Source organism: Dicentrarchus labrax, unplaced genomic scaffold (assembly GCF_905237075.1).
Source record: "Dicentrarchus labrax unplaced genomic scaffold, dlabrax2021, whole genome shotgun sequence".
Lineage (NCBI taxonomy): Eukaryota > Metazoa > Chordata > Actinopteri > Moronidae > Dicentrarchus > Dicentrarchus labrax.
The window spans coordinates 616,373-642,751 of NW_026136721.1; the positions used below are offsets into that span (position 1 = coordinate 616,373).

The following is a 26,379-nucleotide window of genomic DNA, read 5'->3' on the forward strand; positions in this document are numbered from 1 at the left end:
TGTGAGTGTAAGATGAGGTGTACATACATATAACAAAGAGAGAGAGAGAGAGAGAGAGAGAGAGAGAGAGAGAGAGAGAGAGAGAGAGAGAGAGAGTGAGTGCCACACAGGGAGCTGGAGTCTGTCTGTCTGTCTGTCTCTCTGTCTGTTGGATGCATTAAGATGAAAGTTTATTCAGACATTTATGTTCCCCTCAGGATGAATTATAATAACTTTGGTGATCCTCTGACTTTGAATGTCCAGCTCTTTATTCTCAGTCTGAAACTCCACTAGAGTAGCTTTGTATGATTCACTCTTCAGAAACATCTTTATTGATCTGATTCTGGCCCTTCATGCAGCCCCTCAGTTCATCATCTGTCTGAAACAAGTTGTCTCTTTAAGTCCTGCCCTTCCTAAAGCCCACTGTCCTCTGATTGGCTGACTGAAGCCTGCTGAATGTCTGTACCCGGTGTTAGTGAACACTGGTTCATGAAGGATGCAACCGGAGAAGAGTGTTTCAGGGCGCCGGGCCTCACTGATTACTGTACAAAAGCACAAGTTTATAACTTTATTCAGTGATTTTGGTGAACTTGGATCAGATTTTATGGAGAAAATATGTTCAGTTTTTCCCTCTGACGTCCTCCGGCTGCTCAGCTTCAAATGTTAGTGATTTATGGAGTTTCCTGATGGAAATATAGCTGCAGCTACTTGTTGTTAGCTACTTCAAATGTTTTCCAGCTACTGCTGTTAGCTGGTTAGCAATGCAGCTAACTTAGCCGTCCTATTATGCTTTTATGTCTATTAAGTTTCCCTCAGGCTCGACAAGAGCAAACTAAATATCTGGTGGTGTCGGAGACGACTGGGGCAGCCATACAGTGAGCTACAGCCAGTGAGCACAGACACTGGTAGTTACCATGGTAACAGCAGAGAAAAAACTCCTCAAACATCGACACACATAATAGACGGTGAATTAACAGTGGTACGAGTCGATGTGTAACACTTGCCAGTAAAGTAAGATGGTGAACAATTACAATATACCTGTAAACATCAGTCAGCATTGTCATTGTGAGCATGTTTACATGCTGATGTTAGCATTTAGCTCCAAGCCTTACTCTCTTCATGAGAGATAACTGTTGTATTTGTGTTTATTCCTACAGAGTGGACGACAGAGAATACAGGGCTACACCTCATAAACATGAAGGATGTGAGTAAACACCCACTGGATGTATTAAAGAAACTTAAACTGGTATTAAAGCATAACTGGGAGATTGGCTGCTGTGGGCTTCATGGTGCTGGTTAATCCCAATAACCACTGCAGATCTTTTGTTCTCCATGTTGGGGAAGAGGATGTCACTGAAAGAATGTCTTCCATCTCAGTCCTTGTGTTTTTTGTATACATTGTATTGTATGGACTTTAACTTGATATTTATGGCCACTGGACCTGGTCTTGAACTGTGTGTTCTGCTGTGTGTCTTCTTGTCCCCATGCGATGGTTCTAATCACCCACCAGATCCGTCCACATCAAGCACAGTCCTGGATGTGTCTGAGGACAGCAGAGAGGAGAGTGTGGATGAAGAGGATCAGCTGTGTCCTGATGATCCAGAGACACTGAAGCAGCAGCAGCTTGTGTGTGGAGAGGCTCTGAATACAAATGTCAGTTTTTAACTTTAACATTTTTATTCATCTGTCAGTGATCAGACTCTGGTTCCTTAGTTTTACCCCCTCCAGGGTTGAATATTTCTGACCTTCTAAATTCTACTAATATTAAACTACCAGCTGCTGTCCAACGTAGTCCTGCAGGCTTTACGTAGAGTAGAAAGTGAAGCAGTGAGGATCCTGTCACCTGTAGCCAGTTTCTGCTCCCATCTCAATGTGTTCTAATTAACTCTCCAGTCCAGTTTCATTAACTAAGTTTGTACCTTTTTCACTTTTAGGACAAGTTAAGTTTCACACCGGAACTGCTGACTGAGTCTGGAAAGAGTTCATACAGGTAACCAGATCATAAAATGCAGAATACTTCGACCTCGTCAACTCCTACACTAAATGTTCAACCTCTTCAGTTGAGCTAGCTGGTCCAACAGCTTCCTTTACATAAAGCATTACAATGTTGTCGGTTGTAGCATGGGAGAGAGAGAGAGAGAGAGAGAGAGAGAGAGAGAGAGAGAGAGAGAGAGAGAGAGAGACATTTTGAGGCAAATAATAACAGACTTACTACAGGGACATTGTATATTTGAAGTGAAAAGGTTGTTAAACAATTTAGAAAGGAATGCAGAAGATCAATCGAATAATTTAAATATTTACACAAACAAACAAATGATTAATATATTTATAAGCTATAAGAACATCCTAATCCAGAGCTCCGGAGAGAAGAGAGAGTCTCTGCTCAACCTACCTGCCCCACCTACTGACTGCCTGCACATGGTGCAAGAGGAGAGAGGGAAAAGAAGAGCTGTGTGATTACTCATGCATGGATATTAATTATATTATATATCTGCATATGTTTATTGCCCCTTCTCTAATGGTGTGGTCTGGTGAATAAGTCTGAATACATTTTCTTTAGAAATAAAGTCACTTAGAGGGTCTGAAAAGTTGCGAAAGCCAAGCAAGAAAAGTTGCCAAGTTGCGTCCAGAAATGACAGAAAACATTTCTCAGCATTTAAATGTAGTTTATTCTGTATTGTATCTATGTGTTAATGTGCATTTAATTCTGCATCCCAAAGTCTGTTCCTTTGTTCTGTTTCCTGTGTGAGTCCTTGAGTCCTCAGCAGGCTCATGAAAACTCAGAATCAAATATGAGTCAAAATTCTGTTACTGTGTTGACTGTTTCTCTCCTCAAGTCTTTTCACAAACATATTTCAGTGTACGGTTTAGCCATGAAAGCGGCAGATCCAAAACTAAGCCAACAGGATGAAAGCTTGAAGTAATCAACCCTTCTGTGTCCTACAGGTTCAGGTGTCCTGGTCCAGGTTTGTTCAAGTGTACTTTTACTGGACTGGTGTTTGTTGTGGCCCAGGAGGTAGAGCTGCTTTACAGGACGGTCCAATGGGATGAGAGCCTCCTCCAATCAGCTGGAAAGACGCCTGCAGGGCTGCTGTTCGATATCAAGTGTTCAGAGGATGCTGCTCTCTGTCAGCTCCACCTCCCACACTGTGAAACAATGGATGTGGATGGTAAGGATGTTATTGTGCTTTGTGAGTGCAAAGTTTTGTTAGAGGAATGATAAAACTGTAAAGTCTGGTTCGTGCCCCCTACACGCTGCAGAGAGCCATCAACAACTTTTTGTCTGAGCTCTGGTGACTTTGATAGTGAAGACCCACGTTTATATTCTTTCAATGGGGCTGGGATAGCTAGACTCACTGGATTCTCATCCTATTGATTAAAACACCTGCCTCCACTTACCTCCCTGTGATCATCATTGTCCAAAATCACTAATCAAAATGTTCCTCAGGGTAGGTCTTACACTGCACTGAGGTTGTTATCAGTAAAACAAAAGTCTAACTGCTCTGTGTTTTCACAGCTCTTCTGCCTGATGGTCTGTTGTCTGTCGTCCACATCACTGATGATGGAATGAGCATCCTGGAGCCGCTGCAGATTACAGATACTCATGTCATTGTGGAAGTGCATCACCTCTCTATCTTCGGCCTGATCTGGGACATTATGAGGTTGTGGACGAAACCAGTTAGTGGCCAAGTTCTGCTGTTCCTCGGACCACCAAACCCAGAGACAGAAATACAAAAACTGAATGTGATTCTCCTGCCGTGCAACATCAGTCTGGACGAGGTAAAGCTTCACACTGCAGATCTGTAATGAGATTGACCTGCTGATTGATCAGTTGGGCTCTTCTGAGGATAAAGCCTCTAATTGAAATGTTCTGATGCCTCTTAAGGTCAGGAAACAACAGCGGAATTATCAAAACATCATGGCCACTTCCAAATGTGAACTTTTCAAAGATGAAGGTTACACTGTTCACTGTCCTGAGGCCGTCAAAATACAGCCTAAGGTGAGTGTTTTAGATAAAGGTCTGTGAATGATTCATTAAACTGCTGTGTTCTACCTTTAATTTACTTCATATATATATATATATATATATATATAGAGAGAGAGAGAGAGAGAGAAACTGACACTTTGGTTTCAGAAAGCACATTTTTCCTTGGAGTTTGGACCAAATTATCACCCGACATTTGAGATCCGCCTGCCTACAAACACAAAAGAAGTGACTTTAACGGTCCGAGACCAGGGACAGAGGGAGGTCTGGGAGCATGACGTTGATCTGATTGGTAAAGTCTTCATTCACCTGCAGCATCACTCCACCTGATAGTACAGCAGATAATAGAGCAGCAGTTACTGATTGATCCAGAGCCTTTCCCATACTCTGCCTTAGATCATTTAACCAATATTACACCATTCTTAGAATTATAAAACATTTCAGACCAAAATTTCAGTGGGCATTTGACACAATGTGAAAGAAAGCAACATTAAGCTCATTGATGCTGATGAATACATAAACTTATTATGTATTAATGCGTCTTCAGTTTGTTCCTGCAGACAATCATCAGTAATACATAAACAGGGACTCAGGAAATGTTGTGCCTGAGCTTTTTGCATGTGACGTTTGAACGCTCTGAACTTGACAAAAGAAAACCTCACCCATTGAATCAGGTAGTGGCAGACATTTCACCAGTAAAACTGAAACTGTTTGCATCAACAGAGAGCACCAGCAGCTGCGGGATCATTTAATTCAGTCCTACTTAAGTCCATAACATCTTAAAGTGTGTATAGTGTTTTCACTGGACAGTTTTTTAAACCTTTTATCTGCATCAGAGAATTTGTGTCTGATTGCAGCTTTACATAAACTTTCAAGCTGTCTGTAAAATTCCCTCGGTGTTGCATCTGAACTCACAGTAAGAGGCCTGTGTTACTGAAGGCAAGGCTGATTTATTTATATAGCACATTTCATACCCAAAGTAACCCGAAGTGCTTTACAGAGTTCTTGAGCAAAAGCCAGAACAAAACAAAAAAACAATGATGATAAAAACACTTGCAAGCAAAAGAATAACAATCTTTGTTCTGCTCGTCCCTTAGATCCGGCCCTACGTGAAGAAAATCCTCAGAGTGGTTCATCAGAGAGCAGGTTGTTAGCAGTTCGGTCAGAGTTTGTCAGATCAGTGACTGAATCTGTTCTGAACCAGCTGCTGGATAAACTTCTAGAACGGGAAATTATAAATCAAGAAGAAATGGATTCAGCCAGAACCAGCAGCAGGGCTGACAATGCTCGAACTGTGATTGACATGGTACGAAACAAAGGAACACAAGCCAGTTCCTCCCTGATTGAGGGCTTGAGGACATTGGATCCAACCCTTTCCAACAAGCTGAAGTTGAGCTGAAGAAGAAATGAGACTCCTGGACTGGATCAGTTTGATCTAACTGGTAATTACGATTTTACGAATACATGTAAACAACTTTGTGTAGAGCAGCATTTTCCTGGGGACATTCAGAGAGTTGAGGTTCTCTTGCAGGGTGTTTTGTTAAAGCCGACTTACAACAATACCAGTTGAAACTTTCTTTCTTTTTTTTTTTTTTTTACTTTTTATTATAATTATTCTTTTCTATTATTGAAAAATGTAACCATACATTAAAAACTCAAATGTGGAGCTATTTTATGGCTAACAACACAAGGCGATACCTCAGTGTTTTACAGGATTTGGTTAAAAAGCTACAATCAGGGCTTCCATAAAAGCATAAAAACTATGCCTATGCAGGTGACCTCTGAGAGCATCTCTCAAGTGTTTCAAAATCTGTACACGACATTTCCTACCCAACACCACGGTGCGTGAAAGATGAAGTTTAATAAGTGCGATCAGATTATCCAAGCTCAGAGGTGCGTTTGATAAAAAATATGAACAGAGTTTTACAAACAAAGTGTTTACGGTGGAGGATGGCATTCCTCGTACTCATCCCAAGTACAAACTCCAAGATTGTGAGAGAGAGCCTATCGAGGGCTCCTTTTATGCGGCCGAGTTGCAAAAAATAATCTTGGCTAAAGACAGGAAGTATTATGTAGAAGAAATATTGAAACGACGTACCATCAAGGGTGAAAAACAGGTTTTGGAACGGTGGAAAAACTGACCCGAGAAATTGAATAGCTGCTAACACCAGCTCGAATTACATGGTGGATCTGGAAAAGGCTATTGAACTGAACGGAGAATGGGTGGTGGGTCCGTGTGAAAACATTAACCTCATTTTTAAAACCATTTTTGTAAAACCATACGCAACAACAAACATCACTTTCTCCTAATTTTCTGTGTGATTTTAATATTTAACTGTAGATTGTTTCTGTCTCATGTTGAGCAATGAAGGTTTAATCTGTGAACAAACAGATCTTGTGTGGTTGACACTGATGGGTCATTCCTCATTCACTCATTTCAATACAAAAGATTCAGTCTGTTTGCAAAGATGGTAGCTGGAAATCTCCTCACTCTGTTAGACATACACTTTTTATTATTAGTTATATTTCTCTGTTAATGTAAGTTTCAAACACATGTTTACAGTTTAAAGAGTATGAATTTGGTGTTGTGGTCTTTATCCTTATTAAGCTGAATCATAACTGCACAAAATTATATGACAGTCATCAACTACAAATAAAGGTCCTGCTTTTAAAATCTGAATTAAAACTACAGAAGAATCATAAGTAACATGCAGTTAAAGTAAAAGTATCATTATGCTGCAGAATGAGCCATCAGTGTCATATTAATATCTGTTTTATTACGGCAACTTTAGCAGTGAATTATGTTTCATGAACTCATTGTAGGGTTTGGATATTAAATGTAATCTGTTATAAAGTCAGATAATAATCATACAGTCACTGAAGTGTGAAAAGAATATAGTGAAAAAGCTTTAATAATACAGATGTGTTTTCTCCATATAGATTATTGTCCTTGTGGATTACAGATCACTGAGTGCATCATACACAGAATAACATCAGTACAGAAACATCGGCCCAGTGTGTTTGTCCTTCAGTGAGCTGGAGATGCAGGAACCTTTGCACATTGCAAATATCATTATATGTCCCACTGTTCAGCTCTTTACTCATTTATTGAAATATCCGGCCATATTGTACATATTCTCTCCCTTTTTATATTTCCATATATCGGCTGCTTTCTCTATTTTTATCTTTATTTGTATTTTTCTATGTTTAATTGTTAAGCACCAACTGATCAGATTCTTTGTATGTGAAAACCTGATTCTGATGAAAATGAATGTGTGCTGCTGTAAGACTGTCAAACAACAGCCAGTACAATAAAAAACAACATGAAAACTTTGCCTGATGATAAAAATATCCCCACTGTAAGTCATAATTCTGAGATAAAAAATCGAAAGTTATGAGATTAAAAAGTAAAACTGATGAGGATAAAGTTGAAATACTACGTACTATTAAATATTGAATCTGTAGTTTTCAGACTAATATTTGTTTCAGGCGGCCATAATAAGTCAGTGATGATATAAATGTAGTTTGGATGTGTTGTTGAATTGATGCTCAGTAGTGTTCAGGTACATTTGATAACATGCAGCCTTCATAAAGTCTACCTGGGAGGCTCCACTCTCCTCTCATACACAGCCGTTACCGCGCTGTTAGTTAGCTGTTAGCTCGGGCTGTACAGTATGAAAAACAACACTGAGTGTTACAGAGTACGTCTATATGACTCTTTATACTCAATGGGTTATATTTTATATAATATATACTATATAAAATATAACATATATACAATATAACAATATAACATATATATGTTATATTGTTATATTGTTATATTATATATATATGTTATATTGTTATATTATATTGTTATATTATATATATATATGTTATATTGTTATATTATATGTTATATTGTTATATTATATATATGTTATATTGTTATATTGTTATATTATATATATATGTTATATTGTTATATTATACATATGTTATATTGTTATATATATTGTTATATTATATATATATATGTTATATTGTTATATATATTGTTATATTATATATATATATATGTTATATTGTTACACAAACACTCAGTGGTTTTATCTATTTAAGCAGAAAGCCTCAAGAGCTCCGTTTACAGTGATTTTAGGAGGCTAACAACGACTCTTAGCTGGCATTATGTAATCTTTGTTTTAGCGTGGGACTGCGATAACTTCGGTAGCGTCGTTAGCTTTATCATCAAAAGCTAACAGCTGGCTGCGTGGAAGGATGCCACAACAACTGGAGGAAGAACAACGAGTTTGTAAACCAGGAATATTTTGAACATCGTCCTCTGACCCGCTCACAACGGCGACCAACCCCCTTTAAAGATCCTGGGCTACGAGGTAAGTTAGCTAACGTTAGCCACCATTCAGAAACCTCACCCATGTGTTTCTGCTGTATGTAAATTCACTTGATAGACGCCAATGGAGGTAACGATACAGCTGCATGGGAAACAGAAAATATTAAACTGCAGGAATTTATTTGCTTGTTTAACTTTGATTAGCATCCAGCAGCTAGCTAGTTAGCTCAGACCATGAATCTTTAATGTTGGAAGCCCTGCTGGACGGTGAGACCCAGGCTAATGAAAGCTTTCTGATCCACAGATAAAGTCCACTTATTACTGTAATATTAATGACTTATTACTGACGTTAACAGTGCAGTGTAACATCTCCTGCTCATATAGTCCCTCACTGTATTAAAAACAGGTGGAAAATGTGGCTTTTTGAACTTGAACTGTCTTTAAGAGCTTTTAGTTTGTCACAACAGGAGTAAATGTGATCGAGTTCGGACTGAAATTAAACTTTTAAATGTTTTATCTTGTGACACGTTTTCTAAAAAAGATGTAAAAGTCGCTACAAAATCCAACCAAACCGCAGTAAGTGCAGCTGCTCCCTCAGTGTCTGTAAGTCCTGTAATCTTGTCCTAGAAATAGCGACAGGATGAGTTATTACCAAGTGTGAACCTTTAGTGACGTCACCCATTAGTTTAGTTTGTGCTGTTTGAATCCCCAAATTCATTGTTGTGGTCGCCGCCATGCCAGTGTGAGCCAGTGGAGGGGAAGTACCCTCATTGTATGCACAGTTTTGATTTGTCCACAGCAGGAAACATTGTCAGTTTATTACAATAACAAGGTATTACTTTGGCAGCAGATTATTATTATTATTATTATTATTATTATTATTATTATTATTGTGCTAGCTTTGTCTAGCTTAACAGGAAACAGTGTTACTGTGTTAGCTAGCAGGACAGGACAAGGTAAGATAAGATATTCCTTTATTGATCCTCTATGGGAGAAATTCCAGTTGAATGTAGTGCAAAAGCACAGAAGTGTAAAATATACCATAAAGAATAATTAAATAAAAATATTGTGACGATATAAGTGAAAATAAAAAGACTGTAATGAAGATATATGAACTATTTGCAGTAACATTGAAGCACTGTTTAACTAAACTGTACATGTGCAACTATTGCAAGGTCTGTTTAAAGTTCTTACCGCGACAAAGTACTAATGTGTTAGCTAGCTACAGGCCCAGGTATTACTTTGGTAGTGCTAGCTAGCTATTGTGGTAGCTAGCTGTTACTGAACATAGAGTTTGTATTCGGCCGATTAAACGCTGTAACGTTAGCTGTTAAGATAACTGTGGCTGATTGGAAAAACTAGAGTAGTTTGCTGGACCAACATTGCTAACAGTTCCACAGATAGTGAGTGGTGGTGTCTATAATGTGAGTTTATTGATATTAAATGTTCATCTGCTGTTTTCTGTACGAGTCAGTAATTAAGTAATATTTGTTCTTAAAGTGTCCTGATCATGGTTGAGCTACGTTTGAGTCAAAACATTTTCTAAGCGGAGCTGCAAGAACAAAACTTTCCGCTCAAATCTTCAGATATTTTATTTCAAACGCCTCCTTTGGACAGTTGAGGACCGTTTGTGTTTATTTTGAAAGAACAACAACCAATCAATGACAGATCAACACTGGACCAACCAATGGTGTAACATCCTCCCTCAGTAAGTCAGACACAGTTTACTGTTTATAGAGCGCCCCCCCCACTGCAGTTCAGACAGAAATATCACTGATTACTTTAATCACTTACTGATTGTGATCAATAACCAACACACACACACCTGAACCTGAACTGAACTGAGGAGAACTGTTAACTGTGGAGGACTGAACTGTTTCTACCCACTAATAAACAAATGACTAAGTTGTAATAAATCCAAAGTTTCTTTAACCCCTTATTAACTTTCGCTGCTGAGTCGTAACCTAAAGCAGATAAACACTGAAAGCATTAAAAGATCGGGGCTAACTGTAAACCCATGAGTGGTTGAGTGCACAGTGTTAGATCCAGAGAAAGCTGTTAATCATTGAGTCAAGATTATCCAGACACAAAGAACCAATAGTATGATCTCCAAAAGTTAACTGATTGAACATGGTGAATATAAAAGAGCAGATTTAGTTCATTTATTTAAACATCATTTAAGTACCAACATTTTGACCATTGACATTTTAATTCAGTCATTTCAATTAAAGAGAGAGAGACACACACACACACACACACACACACACACACACACACACACACATACACACACACACACATGATTTCCTGAAAATGCAGAATTTTTTTATCAAAATGAATCTTTTAAATACAGAAAATATGATCAGTTTATAAAATATGATGCATTAGTTTAGATAAAACTTGGAAACAGTGTTACGAAGGTGTTAAAATGAGCTCCTACTACGACATTAAAGCAGACATACATTATAATGCATCAATAATAATGATCCAGTAACATAATAACACAGAGTACTTATACTTTGAATGATTTCAGTGCTTCTACTTTAACTGAAGTAACATTGTGAACTCAGGACTTTGAGTATTTGTGACATTTGAGTAAATGATATGAATACTTCCTCCGCTATTCATTTCTCAGAAGAAGCTCCACATTAAACTAACTAAGTTGTTTTTTGCTAAAAACGTATTTGTGTAATTAGCTTTAGGTAACTAAACACACACACACACACACACAAACAGGATTTCCTGTAGATACAGAAGGGAGGATCCAGGTACATGAGAACAGGGAAGGAACCTTAAAGTGAAAGTGTTCAGTTGGATCAGTCTCCATTTAGAGTGGACAGAGCAGGAGGAGGAGAACTGAAGGCTGAGGCAGGGTGAGTGTTCATACAACATTTTATTATCTTACTGTCAAAGTCTCTGAGTCAGTTTCTCCTGTAGAGGAAAGAAATGAATTAGATTGAAAGAAAACTGAGCATGTGGAGTTTCAGTTGGTTTTATTTTACTGTACGCTGTGTGTTTTACTTCCTCTTCTCAGTCTTTAAGTGAAACATTAACAGACGAGTTGTTTCCTGATTCTGTGCTCTGAGCTCACAGTTTGTGTTAATGTTTGACTCTCAGACTGACTTCAGATAATAAGATGAGTGATTGTGTGGAGGAAGAGGAGGACAGAGCAGAGTCTGCAGTGTCCAGCTGTCTGTTTGGGTTTATATATAAAAACTTCTACTAAGGTTTGACACAAAGATAAATCATTCGAGCCATCTTCCTCTCAGTGTCTGTGGCTGTCAGTCAACTAGAAACACTAATCTAATCTTAAAGGACTAAAACAAACTTTTAAACCTCCTAATTATCCACAGTATCCACAGTAGCAGCACTTTGTGTATTTGAAGCTCGCTCATTCAGCAGAGAATTTATTGAAGGATCCAAGTGATATGAATAAAAACATGTTTTTTGGTGCCATCAGCTCAGACTCCATTTTATAGCAGCAGAGCAGGAAGCAGCTCTTCTGATACAGGCTATAAGGTGAATGAAGAAAAAGTGGCTAGAAAGTGATGTTTCCACACCTTGGCACTATTTTTTAAATGCGGTTGAACACCCATATGAACTTTACTAATAGTGTCTTGACAAACGGATATCACTTTTAGGTTATATCAGATTTAGGTAATCAACATAGCAAGCCAGTGTTGGTGTCTCAACAAAAAACATTTCACACATGTTGGTGGAGTAAAAAGATTTTTTTCTTGATTGGAAATGACACAGGCGTCTCCCACAAGATAATAAGACGATGTACAAGAGGCATCATTGTGGACAAAAATATTTCTCAGCTTTTATTTACATTTGAACAAAAATGGCATGTCCAAAATTATTCATACCCTTCTCAATAATCAATAGAAAAGCCTTTCTTGGCTATTACAGCAATCAAACGCTTCCTGTAATTGCTGACCAGCTTTTTGCATGTCTCCACTGTTATTTTTGCCCATTCATCTTTAGCGATGAGCTCCAACTCTTTCAGGTTAGAGGGTCTCCTCGCCATCATCCTGATCTGTAGCTCCCTCCATAGATTCTCAATTGGATTCAAGTCAGGATGCTGGCTTGGCCACTGCAAAAAGTTAATGTTTTTGTCTGCTAACCATTTCTTCACCACTTTTGCTGTGTGTTTTGAGTCGTTGTCCTGAAATGTCCAATGGTGCCCAAGGCCAAGTTTCTCTGCAGACTGCCTGATGTTGTTGTTGAGAATCTTGATGTATTGCTCTTTTTCATGGTGTCATTTACTGTGATTTAGTTCCCTGGTCCGTTGGTTGAAAAACACCCCCCAAAGCATAAGGTTCCCACCATCATGTTTGACAGTGGGGATGGTGTTCTTAGGGTTCAAGGCTTCTCCTTTTTTGCATCAAATGAAGGATACATCATTGTGGCCAAACAATTCAATTTTTGTTTCATCTGACTGTAAAACAGAAGACCAGAAGTCTTCTTCTTTGTCCAGATGAGCATTTGCAAAAGCCAAGAGGGCTTTTGTGTGACTTATCTGGAGAAGTGATGTCCTCCTTGGTCTGCGTCAGTGGAACCTGGCAGTGTGCAGTGTCCGTTGGACTGTCTGCCTTGAGGTGTTGCCACCAACACAGCGCAGATTCACCAGGATGGCCTTGGTGGTGATCCTTGGATTCTTTTTCAACTCTCTCACTATCCTCCTGGCTTCAGACCACGTCCTCTGAGATTTCCCACGGTGCGGAACGTAACACGTAATAATACTTTGCACTGTAGCCACTGGAACTTGAAAACATTTAGATATGGCCTTATAGCCCTTTCCTGACTTGTGAGCAGCCACAATGCGCAGCCGCAGGTCCTCAGTGAGCTCCTTTGTCTTAGCCATGACTGTCCACAAACCAACTGCCGAGAGCTTCTGTGTTTCACCTGTTGAGTTGATTAAAACAGCTGTTCCCAATGAATCAGGGTTAGTAGGATGCTTTAGAACAGCTTGGACTATTTGGAATGGTATAGAACTTTGGATTTTCCCACTGTCACATCTTTGCAAAGGGTATGAATAATTTTGGACATGCCACTTTTTGTTCAAATGTAAATAAAAGCTGAGAAATATTTTTTTCCACAATGATGCCCCTTGTACATCGTCTTATTATCTTCTTGGAGATGCCTGTGTCATTTGCGGTCAAAAAAAATAACTTGCTGGTCGAATAAAAGTAATCAAATCAAATTTACCAGGGGTATGAAAAGATTCGGACTTGACTGTATATATCTAACTACTATTATCAGAATTACTTGGTCCAGAAGGATCCATACACTGTTTAGCCTGGTTAAAATTTGTATACATGATTTTCCATCTTAGCCCGCTACACATTATTAATGCACTTAATAAAACACAATGTTCATTTTGTTTCAATAGTGGTGACTCCTTCAAGTCTCCCTGGTCCATAATGTAACAGATGTCTATGTACTTGAAGCTGTGTGCAAAACAATGTTTATCTGACTCTGATGTACAATTAATATTAAATCAATGATGGAATTGAACTTGGAACTTTAAAAAAAAAACTTCAGGATGACACATGGATAACTTTAGTATGCTAAAAGTAAAAATTTTTTGCCCAACGTATGGGAACAGGATTAAACAAAAAACAGCTTCCCCTTATGGCATAATAGAAGAAGTAATAAAAAGTTGTTTTGTTTTAGTTCAGTCGCTTGGACTCTGCTGCCACCTGCTGGTACAACAGTTATCTGCAACAAACACAAGCTTCAGACTGATCAAAAGAGTTACATTAAGAGGTTTATAAAAGTAACTGAAGACACATTTTCTCATGGTGAAAAGAAGAATTGTTAATTATGGTCTCAGTTTTTAAATATTAAAGAATGAAGTTCTGATTATTGAACTAACTAGTTTGGTTTTCAATTCAAAGGTTGACATCATTACACAATAAGAGGAGCCCAACTGGTGTTTCTTCTTCTAGATTCAGGAGCTTGATGAATAAAAACACATTTCTATTCATGGCTGCAGCTCTGTGGAATCAAGTTCAGGATCCCTTCAACAACTGCAGTTGTTTATTGGACTTAAACTAGAGTCAAAGTTTATCATTATGATGCCTAGAAAATGCATGTTTTTTTGTTTAATGTAAAATTAGCAACTTTAGAGGTGGAGTGTTGACTTTATTATGCGGCGTTTGTATCTCCAGTGTCGCTGGTTCACTTCTCAGACTGGAGAAGATGAGTGATGTGGAGGAAAAGGATGGATCAGAGTCTGGCTATGGTGGGTCTATAAAGAGTGGCTGTTCTAAAGGAGAACTTCCAGACATCAGTAAAGAACCTGGACCCTCAGACTCAAAGTAAGTTACTGAAAACAGACCTGAATTTGATTCAGTTTTAATGTTAATAATCTACACTACATTACATGAGGTTTTCTTTTATTCACTCACTAGGGATGTCCTGATAGGTCTTTCTGGCCCTAATCTCTATCTGAGACGTATGTTGTTAAATATATATAAGATAAGATAAGAAAACCTTTATTTGTCCTGCAATGGGGAAATTGCAGTTTGCAACAGCATACAGAAAGGGCAGAATAAAAAATAACAAGAGCACAAAGAGTAGCTTATAAAAGATAAATAATGAAACAGAATAGCATTGCACTGACTGGTGTCAAACTGGTGTTTTGAAGTTTTTACACCTTGTGGTGTAATACTATTGCACATATTAAGAGTGTTCGTTGTGGACCCTAACAGCAGCAGGAAGGAAAGACCTTCTGTATCTTTCCTTCACACATCGAGGGTGAAGCAGTCTGTCACTGAAGCTGCTCCTCAGTTCTGTCAGGTCACCGTGCAGGGGGTGGGACTCATTGTCCAGCATGGATGACACTTTAGCCAGGACTCTCCTGTCACCCACCTCCCTCACTGAGTCCAGAGGGCAGCCCAGGACAGAGATGGACTTCCTGATGATCTTATCCAGTTTCTTCCTCTCCCTCTCTGTGATGCCACTGTTCCAGCAGACCACTCCGTACAGGATGGCTGATGCCACTACAGAGTCATAGAAGGTCTTCAGGAGTGCCCCTTTCACTCCAAAATACCTCAGTCGCCTCAGAAGGTAGAGCCTGCTCTGTCCTTTCCTGTAGAGTGTGGTGAGTCCAGTCCAGTTTGGTGTTGAGGTGAACACCCAGGTACTTATAACAGTCCACTTGCTCAATGTCCATTCCCTGGATGTTCACTGGTGAGGGGAGGGCAGAATGGCGTCTGCGAAAATCCACCACCATCTTCTTGGTTTTCCCCGTGTTGATCAGGAGGTGGTTTCGCTGACACCAGTCCACAAAGTTCTCCGTCAGTCCTCTGTACTCTGCGTCGTCATCGTCTCTGACAACAATCGCAGAGTCATCGGAGAACTTCTGCAGTACACAGCTGTCGGTGTTGTGTCTGAAGTCTGCTGTGTAGAGGGTGAAAAGAAAGGGGGCCAAGACAGTCCCCTGGGGGGCACCCGTGCTGCTGGTGAGCAGGTCAGTTCATGTTTCTCACAAACTGTGTACGGTCTGTGAGGTAGTCCAGGATCCATGTAGACAGCTGGTGGTCCACACCATCCTCTCCAGTTTGTCCCTCAGAATCACCGGCTGGATGGTGTTGAACGCACTGGAGAAATCAAAAAAGGTGATTCTCACAGTGCTGCTGTTGCGCCCTGAAAAGGGGAGTGAATAAATGAAACGTAGGGACACGATGCTTCTCTTCTGGCAGCTTCATTCAGAATTTATTATTTACAAAATTATACTTACAAATAGTATCAGGTTAGAAAAATATAAAATATTCAGATAATCAATAAACAATATTTCAAATATCAAAATTATATGTAATTGCAATAACCCAAATAATATCTAATAACAAGCACTTCAAGCCTTTTGACAGTTAATTAACACTATAAACAAAAACATCCATTACTAAACAAACACATAAACAGTCAGTTATGCACACAATATGCGCTGTGCCTGCGGTCACGTGACGCTCTGTGCCGGCCAGAGTTTAGCTTGCTGCTAATTAGCATCTCAATTAGCGCCACTCCAAAACCCGAACATTAATGCCCGTAACACCACACTTAGTCGGCACATCAACAAAACCTCATATCGAACATATTTTACCCTTCCAATAACATCAACTATATAAATACTCTATACATTCTGTACCTGAAAAGGGGAGTGAATAAATGAAACGTAGGGACACGATGCTTCTCTTCTGGCAGCTTCATTCAGAATGAGGCATCGTGGCCCGAGAGCTCCCCCTTCCGACCTCTGCAGGCATAACTAATCGATCACAGGTGGTTTCCCAGAACAGGATCAACAGATGATCACAGATTAATTCAACTTCTGACAGGTAAGTATCCTTATGCCATTAGTTTTTAACTCTGTTAATTAAACTTCTTTGACAGGTAAGTATCCTATATTCATTGCTTTTTAAACAACTGTTATTATTTTTACATAAAATCAATCTGTCACACACTCCCCTGCTAAATTAGATGTCGTCCCGACATCTCAACGTTCATGAACCAAGAGTCCTCAACATAACGATAAGTATAGATGTATTGCTTATACATGACCTTACTCAATTTGGTGTTATTTTCTCTTCAGTTAAACAGTCTCTTTCTGTACTGACCAGTCCACACCTGTATTATGCCTAGTATCTCTGCATAAGTACTGGTTGGTAAATTTGATATGGATTTGTCCACATTGGTTGAACTTCTCTATATAGTACAGGCTGATATTGGTAAAGCATTTCATTTACATGTGCTGCACTATAACATGTTGGAGTCCCAAGTTGGTCATAGGTGAAGATTTTAGGAGCTCTTCTTTCTCTCCTCTGCAAGTCATGTCTTTGTTCCCTGTCGTCCTCACCTGAATCTGGATCTGGGGAATCTAGAATCTCGTCCTGTGTTTCTTCCACTGGTTGTAGATCCTCACTCTGATCATCTTCTTCTTGCAGCACATTCTCCTGCTGTATCTCAAGCTCATCTGTGTTTGTTAGGAGTCTTTCTTCAAACACTGGCTCATCAGTGCTCAACACTGAAGTTTCCTGGTCATCCTCTTGTGTGTCGTCATGCTCCGTGGTCGTTTCCGCGCTGGGCACTTGAGACTGTATTACTGGCTTGTAATAGTACTCACATTCATCATCTTCTTCTTCCTCTTCCAGATTTGCATTTTCTGTGGCTGACTTTGTTAGTCTTTTCTTTTGCTTGGATGACTCTTTTGGCTGGATCTCTAAGGGTAAGTGATCACACGGTAGCAACAGATTGCGATGTATGACTCTTGACCTTCCTCTTCCCTGCTCAGGTTTAACTTCATAGACTGGGATGTCTTCCCCAACCTGGCGTGTTACAACATGAATGTTCTCTTCCCAGTGATTACGCAGTTTTCCAGTGCCCCCTCTAGGTGTCAGATTTCTCACTAGGACGCGGTCACCTGGGCACAACACTGAGCTTCTCACTTTTACATCATAATGTCTTTTGCTTCTCTCGGCTGACTTCTTTGCATTCTCTTGTACTATTCCATATGCTTCCTGCATTTCTCGTTTCCATTTCTCCATGTATGCTCGATGGTCTGCTTTTCCTGTCTCTGAGGTGAGTCCAAACAGGAGATCAATAGGTAACCTTGGGGACCTTCCAAATAGGAGGTAAAAAGGGGAGAAGCCTGTTACCTCACATCGCGTGCAGTTATATGCATAGATCAACTTGTTCAAGGATTCTTTCCAGTTCGTCTTCTGTTTATCTGTGAGTGTCTTTAGCATTTGTAACAGTGTTCGATTAAAACGCTCGACTTGGCCATTCCCTTGTGGGTGATATGGTGTTGTCCGCGACCCTAATACACCACAGTTCTTTTTCAGCTGGGCAAAGAGCTGGTTTTCAAATTCGCCGCCTTGATCATGGTGAATCCGCGTCGGCAGTCCAAACTTCAGGGCATAATCGTTAAATATGCGATCAGCAACTGTTTTGGCAGACTTGGAGGTTGTAGCATAGGCCTGTGCGAAACGAGTGAAGTGATCAACTATTATCAATATGTATTCGTATCCACCTTTACACTTGTCCAAGTGGAGAAAATCTATTGACACTAGTTCAAATGGCTGTGTGGTAACAATGCTGGTAAGAGGAGCCCGTGTTTCTTTGCATGGTGTCTTTTGTTTCAGGCAAGTACACATTCTGGACACATAATGTTCAATCTCCTTTTGCATGTATGGCCAGAAGAATCTGTCTCTGATCAGTGATGTCGTACGATCAATGCCTTGATGGCCCATTTCATCATGCAACTCTTTCAGTACAATGGTCTTATACCTCTCAGGTAATACAAGCTGCGTTTTGTTTGTTGTCTTCCTGCGAAGAATGCCATCCTCGTCAATATGGAGTCTTTCCCATTCACGCAGCAGACACTTACTTTGCATACTGAGGGCGCTAAGTTCATGTCCTGATGGCTTGTTGTCTGTCAGTTTACACTGCATTACTGAACCAATGTTCTTATCATCTTGCTGTGCTTGTCGAATCTCAGCAGCTGAGAATGCTTTGTGTGTCGCTTCATTTACTGTTGTACACTGTACTGGGCAGACCCCTGGTGAGCTAGTGTCTTGAGACTCAACAGCTTGGGTTGTTGCTGCCACACAATCTGATGCCAACTCTTCAGTACACTGTGTCATCATCTCTTCAATGTTTACAGGCATTCTTGACAGACTGTCAGCATCCACATTTTCTTTACCTGGACGGTACCTTATAGTAAAATGAAAGTCTGCAAGCTCTGCTACCCATCTGCATCCGGTTGCGTTGAGCCTGGCGCTTGACAGGACATAAGTGAGTGGATTATTGTCACTAAACACAGTAAAAGTAGGAGCATAGTACAAATAGTCTCTGAATTTCTCCGTGACTGCCCACTTCAAGGCAAGGAATTCCAATTTCCCTGAGTGGAGATGATAGTTTCGTTCAGATGCAGTCAGTGTCCGGGAACCGTAGGCTATCACACGGAGTTTCTCATTCTGCAGCTGGTATAGCACTGCTCCAAGACCTTGATTTGAGGCATCTGTGTGGAGGACAAATGGCTTTGAGAAATCTGGGAATCCAAGGACAGGTGGCTCGACCAGACAGTCTATTAGCCGCTCCAATATGCGCTGGTGTTCTTCAGTCCATGTTATTGGTTTGTGTGATGGCACTCCTTTATTTTTGCCTGCAACTTGTCTTATGCTAGTCCTGTGTCGTGGCACATTGTTGTCTTCTGGCGTTCCTTTTAGCAAGTTATAAAGTGGTCCTGCGATGCGGGAGAAATTCTGTATATATTGTCTGTAATAGCTTAACAAACCCATTATGGCTCGTAGCTCTCCTACATTGTTTGGTCTCTTGTCTTTCAAAGCTCTCACAGCAAGAGTGTCAGCTGGATCAATTTTGCTGCCTTCTGCTGAGACGATTCTTCCCAAATAGCGGACTTCATGTTTGAATAATTCACACTTACTGGGTTTTAACTTGATCCCATGTTTTCTCAACAGCTGGAGCACCTTTCTGACATGATTCACATGGTTCTCAAATGACTGACTGTACACAAGGGTGTCATCCAAGTAGGGGATACAGATGTTGTCTCGCACCTCTTCCAGACACTCTTCCATGCAGCGTTGAAAGGCTGCGGGTGCATTCATCAGCCCGAATGGAATCCTTATCCATTCATACAGACCCCACGGAGTCACAAATGCAGTCAAAGGCCTGCTGCCTTCATCCATAAAGCCCTGATGGTAGGCCTTTCCTTGGTCTAACAGTGAAAACCATGAGTGGCCACCAAGACTGTCAAGGATGTCCTGCACTCGAGGGATTGGCTGTCTGTCGGGATGAGTCTTTTTGTTTAGTTCCCTGTAGTCTATGCAAAGACGTAGGCTTCCATCTTTTTTCCTTACACAGACAACAGGTGAGGCATACGGTGAGTTGGATTTCTTCACCCATCCCTGTGCAATAAGATTGTGCAAATAGTCTTTCATCTCTTTATATAGTGGCTTTGGTACTGACAGGTAAGTGCGTGCTACAGGATCCATGTCCTTCAATGATATGCTCAACTTCAGCTTCTCAATACATCCAATGTCATCATCTGATTTAGAAAAAGAGGAGCACTCCTCTCGGAGCATGTTCTGTGCTATTACTCTTTCAGGTTCACTCAGATGACTCAAGTTAATTGGTGGATTCCATGGAATGTCAGTACTTTGCTCACTTTCTGCATTCACTTGACTCACCGACGCTGGAGGAGGATGATTGGGTCTCTCGAACACTGTGGCTGGATACACAGCCTGAACTTGCTGCACGGTGCCCACTACAGTTCTTCCTGACAACTCAATATCATGGTCAGTGGGATTCTGCACATCGAGAACAATGTAAGGTGAAACACCACTTCTGAGTTTTATCAAGGTCTCACTAAACTCTAGGCCTTCAGCCCACTGAGGATTTATGTCAGGCTCAAAGAGAAGTGTAGTGTCTTTTTTCAGTGGCCGTGTCTGTACCTTACAGTCTATTTGAACAGATGTGTGTTTGGGTACAATGACTTTCTCTCTAGTTGTTTTCACAACATAGTCACATGACTGTCCCACAGTCACCAGATCAATGAAGGCTGTAACATTTTCTCTTTGAAGGCAAGGAAAAGCTGTTCTCAATGTCTCATGCAACTGCTCTGTTCTCATAACATCTGGTTCTCCTGTCGTGCTAGTTTTTATTATTTGCTCAATGACATTAAAGCCTAGGATGGGCTGTGAAAGACGTCCACCTTTCATTACTAGCATGGGGACAACAAGTTCTTTGGGGTCGGCTCCATCTGCAGCTAATCCAAAAGTGACCTCAATGAAGCCCTCATACGGCATGTTCTGTCCGTTAGCCGCTGTGATTTGCAAATCGTTGGGTGCATCAAGTAACTCAGAGACATCTCTTAACTTCTCATGTGGTAAATGTCTCCTTTTCCACTTTTGATCAACAATGCAGACTTGAGAGCCAGTATCCCATAATGCTTGAGTTTTGCGGCCTTGTATATAACACTCGACCATACATCGTTTCCCTACTAGATCAACAAGACGGGAATGGCTGTCTTCTTTCTTGTTGTGAGGGGCCTTTGCACTTGGGTGAGAGCACTGATTTACTTGTGAGTAAGGGTGCTGGTTGCACCGTATTCTGTGTTTTGGCCAATGTTCAGCTTGACAAGTTTTAGAGCAGTAAGTGTCTTTTTTACAGGATGCACATCTTTTCAATCTTTGTTCTTTTCCAGAGACACCACAGTGAGAACAATACTGTTGGGACGTTGCACTGTTTCTGGTTACTCCCTGTCCCGTGGGGGTAACCCTCTTTCGTTTAAAGGACCATCTTTGTCTTGTCTGGCTCCTCTCATTCTGCAACCTGCGAGGAAGTGCTCGCTACTGCCGCATCTGTAGCAATGGGTGCAATACTCACTCGCACTCTGCTGACAGCCAATGCATTTCCTCGGGTGTGCATGATTTGAGGCAGGGTACTGCCGTTGTGGAGCAAATCTTTGTTGATATTGAGCCGTATCTCCTCTTCGCCCTGGCCCTGGGGGAGGCCAACAGTTTTGTGGTGAGTACTGGAACTGGGGGGGTAGGATGTATTCCTGTGCTACAGGTGTGGCAAGATACTGTGTCTGTGCTGGGTTAGGCTGTTGAATTGACTCTCTGATTTGTGCAACTTCAGCGCCAAGATTTTTCAGCAGTGCCATTTCAGTCCGCATTTCTTTCAGTTCATTTAGTACATCTGGCTGTATTTTGCTGGTGTGTTCCAGATTGGTGTTTTTCACTTTTTTATCTGCAGGTGTGTCATGAGACTGAGCTGAGTGCACAGTGGTTGGCCGGTGTTGGATAAGTAGTTTCTTTTTATTTTGTCTCTCTGCTTCGTTTGCACAAGCAGTGTTAAGTTTCTCAAGGAGCAGCTCATCACTTGTTGTTGTTTGTTGCAGATATGGCTGGAGGTCGCTCCTGATGCTGTCATTCTGCAGACCCGTCAGGACAGTATGGAGAAACATGCTCTGTACAAGGACAGGATCGTATCTGAGACCAGATTCTGCTTCCTGTGAAGCAAACAGGATTTTTTGCCTCAAGTCTAGGGCACGGATCAAGAAGTTTTGTGGGGTTTCCTTATTACTTTGGACCTCTGAGGTAAGTTGCTTGTACAGTTCTGTTGCCCCCTTTTCTTGGTAATGAGATCTGAGGATTCGTCTCAAGGTAGGTAAGGTAAGATTGTTTTTTCCCTCAAGGTAGCTGCGTAATTGTAATCCTGGTGCTATTGCTCTGATCACTGCATCAACTATTTCTATTTCAGGAAATCCCTTACTGATGCCTTGCTCAATTTGATGTGCTAGACTGGAGAAGGTAAGCTTGTCTCTTTGTCCTGGCTCACCAATCTGGCCTGCTATTTTGAATTCTCTGTTCCACTGGAGTGAGAGACGGGGTTGGGGGGTCAGTTGGGCAGGAGCTTGTTCTTGTTTAGCACTGCTAGCTTCCCCACTGACTGATGTCTTGGCTCCGCTGACTTGACTTTGTTTCTCTTGTAGGGATAACGCTAATGCTATTTGTAGTGTCTCTATCTCCTTTTTTAGCTGCTCGGTTTCTGAAGGCTGAATAACCTGCTCTTCCACCAGGTCTGTTGGTTTTTCATTTGAGGTCACCTGTTCTGTTGCACTATTTTGAGCAGCCTGTTGAAACTCGACAATCTTGTCTCTCAACAGCAGTAGTTCTGCCATCCCCTGGTCCTCAAGTCCTTTTAATTCTTCTCTCTCTAAGTGGCTTGTGACATGTGAGATGAGAGAGGAGCGACTTTTACCTGATACCTTTTCAAAGGTGGGACCAGCAATCGTTAGAAAATCACAAAGTTCAATCAACGTGTCTCTTGTTAGTGTATACAGAGCTCCACCAATTTCTAGTTTCAAGTCCTCTAGCTCCGAAGAATCCATTTCAAATCTCTGACCCGTGGACCTCTGTGTGATGAAGAACCTTCTCCCTGCAGATTAGACAACGCAGCTCTCCTGGTACCCGTGGTTGACCTCAGATTGCATGCAAGTCTCTCTCCACAGTTGATGAACCACCACACACTCTTGTCCACCTTGACTGTAGATGTGGAGGGTTGAATGATGATCAGGGACCTCTATCTGGGACAGCTAGCCCTTGTCACATTCATCCCAGCGGTGCCTCCAAGATGTTGCGCCCTGAAAAGGGGAGTGAATAAATGAAACGTAGGGACACGATGCTTCTCTTCTGGCAGCTTCATTCAGAATTTATTATTTACAAAATTATACTTACAAATAGTATCAGGTTAGAAAAATATAAAATATTCAGATAATCAATAAACAATATTTCAAATATCAAAATTATATGTAATTGCAATAACCCAAATAATATCTAATAACAAGCACTTCAAGCCTTTTGACAGTTAATTAACACTATAAACAAAAACATCCATTACTAAACAAACACATAAACAGTCAGTTATGCACACAATATGCGCTGTGCCTGCGGTCACGTGACGCTCTGTGCCGGCCAGAGTTTAGCTTGCTGCTAATTAGCATCTCAATTAGCGCCACTCCAAAACCCGAACATTAATGCCCGTAACACCACACTTAGTCGGCACATCAACAAAACCTCATATCGAACATATTTTACCCTTCCAATAACATCAACTATATAAATACTCTATACATTCTGTACCTGAAAAGGGGAGTGAATAAATGAAACGTAGGGACACGATGCTTCTCTTCTGGCAGCTTCATTCAGAATGAGGCATCGTGGCCCGAGAGCTCCCCCTTCCGACCTCTGCAGGCATAACTAATCGATCACAGGTGGTTTCCCAGAACAGGATCAACAGATGATCACAGATTAATTCAACTTCTGACAGGTAAGTATCCTTATGCCATTAGTTTTTAACTCTGTTAATTAAACTTCTTTGACAGGTAAGTATCCTATATTCATTGCTTTTTAAACAACTGTTATTATTTTTACATAAAATCAATCTGTCACACTGCCAGGCTTTTCCAGGTGAGAGAGAGCTCGATGTTGCAGGAAGATAACAGCGTCCTTCACAACATTAGGACGGTAGGCAAACTGTAGTGGGTCCATGGAGGGGCCCACCTCAGAGCGATCTTGTCTGATCTTCCTTCTCAGCTCCTTCTGTATGGTCCTCAGCTCATCCTTATTCCCTGATCTGAAAGCTCTCTTCTTCTCCTTCAGCAAAGCTTTAATATCAGGGTTAATCCACGGCTTGTTATTTGAGAAACGACTACCACCCTGGAGGGAACAGTGAAAGCAAAAGTTTATGTAGTCTGTTATGCAGTCTGTCATGGCATTGATGTCCCCCCCATGTGGATCACACAGTTCTGTCCACACAGTTGTGTTGAAGCAGTCCCTGAGAGCTGCCTCACTCTCCGCAGTCCACCTCTTCACTGTGCGTGAGACCACAGGCTGCCTGTGTACAGTAGGCTTATATACAGGCTGTAGGGGAACAGTGTTGTGGTCAGCTCCTCCTGGGGGGGAGGGGGGATGCAGAATATGCCTCCTTGGTGTTGGTATAAAATAAGTCCAGTGTTTTATTGTCTCTTGTGGGGCAGATGACATACTGAGTGTATGTGGGCAGAACAGATGAGGGAGAAGCATGATTGAAGTCTCCAGAGATGAGGAAGAGGGCCTGTGGGTGCTGTGTCTGCAGCTTGCTGGTAACTGAGAGCAGGGCATCAGAAGCTGTGTCCGCTTTAGCAGATGGGGGGACGTACACCACTATCACAATAGCATGTGAAAACTCCCGTGGCAGATAATATGGTCTCATGCTAACTGCTAACACTTCAATGTCCTTACTACACAGTTGTGCTTTAACAGTGCAGTGTGTAGGTTAACACCGCCTCTCGTTCACGAACACAGCCAGGCCTCCTCCTTTCCCCTTACCGCTGTCAGCTGTTCTGTCTGCCCGCAGAAGGTGAAAGTTGTCCAGCATAACTGTGGCGTCCGGGATGCTCGGTGTGAGCCAGGTCTCCGTGAACAGAAGGATGCTGCTCTCTCTGTACTCCCGTTGGTATTGTGTTAGCGCGGCCAGGTCATCTGTCTTGTTGGGTAGAGATCTCACGTTTCCCATGGTGACAGAGGGAAGAACAGGTCTGAAGCGTCTCTTCTTTTGCGACGTTGTTTTCCTGCGCGGCATCCACGGCGGGTCTTACCAAGTATCTCCGGGGGGATCTCGTGTCTGTCTCGAGGGAACACTACAGCGCTACGCAGCGCGATCAGCTGTTCTCTCCTGTAAACAAAGTACATGCGGGCCGCTTCGGTGCATTGTTACACCGGCTGGTCTGGGTATTGTTAAAAATAAGGACTCCCAAAAACAACATAAGTGCGGTATATAGAAAGTAATTTCCACAAAAAGGGAAGCAAAAAGTGAAAAAAAGAGAGATTGAATAAGAGCTGTTGCAAGCAACTGCTTACGGAGCCCCTAAAGGGACATGAAAAAAAAAAAAATGAAACGTTTCTAGTGAGCACTAGATAGTATCTTGTGCTCACTAGATAGTATCTTGTGCGCACTAGATAGTATCTTGTGCTCACTAGATAGTATCTAGTGCGCACTAGATAGTATCTTGTGCTCACTAGATAGTATCTAGTGCGCACTAGATAGTATCTTGTGCTCACTAGATAGTATCTAGTGCGCACTAGATAGTATCTTGTGCTCACTAGATAGTATCTAGTGCGCACTAGATCCGTATCTAGTGCGCACTAGATCCATATCTAGTGCGCACTAGATATGGATCGAGTGTTGGCTCATTTAAATATTAAAATTAGCCATGTGTTAATAGGTCACAACACGAAAATGTAACCAATGAAATTACTTATTTTGACACACATTTTAAGCCAATACGTATTAAACTAACAAGGTAATGTGTCAAAAGGTGGACTGTTTTTGTTATTTTCTCAAAAGGAGGACAGGCATTTAAATACGGAGCCCCTAAAGGGACATGAAAAAAAAAATAAAAAATCAAACGTTTCTAGTGCGCACTAGATAGTATCTAGTGCTCACTAGATACGGATCTAGTGAGCACTAGATAGTATCTAGTGCTCACTAGATACGGATCTAGTGCGCACTA

At 41.1% G+C, this 26,379-nt stretch overlaps 1 protein-coding gene across 50 annotated transcripts in view; it reads left to right on the forward strand.

Annotated features, from left to right (window-relative positions):
* Positions 1–26,379, forward strand: part of LOC127355192 (NACHT, LRR and PYD domains-containing protein 12) — a 75,749-nt gene that overhangs the window by 18,596 nt on the left and 30,774 nt on the right. Inside the window, exons 12-20 of one of the 50 annotated variants that reach the window (XM_051385771.1) lie at positions 1,137–1,183; positions 1,490–1,632; positions 1,914–1,969; positions 2,926–3,149; positions 3,497–3,759; positions 3,866–3,979; positions 4,115–4,256; positions 5,062–5,406; positions 6,905–7,294. The exons of 48 other annotated variants lie outside the window; for them this stretch is intronic. In XM_051385771.1, coding sequence (XP_051241731.1) covers positions 1,137–1,183; positions 1,490–1,632; positions 1,914–1,969; positions 2,926–3,149; positions 3,497–3,759; positions 3,866–3,979; positions 4,115–4,256; positions 5,062–5,363 — 1,291 coding nt within the window. In that variant the 3' untranslated portion in view covers positions 5,364–5,406; positions 6,905–7,294. Of the gene's footprint in view, positions 1–1,136; positions 1,184–1,489; positions 1,633–1,913; positions 1,970–2,925; positions 3,150–3,496; positions 3,760–3,865; positions 3,980–4,114; positions 4,257–5,061; positions 7,295–26,379 lie in introns of those variants that run through there. One more of the 50 variants, XM_051385770.1, reaches the window with a different exon arrangement.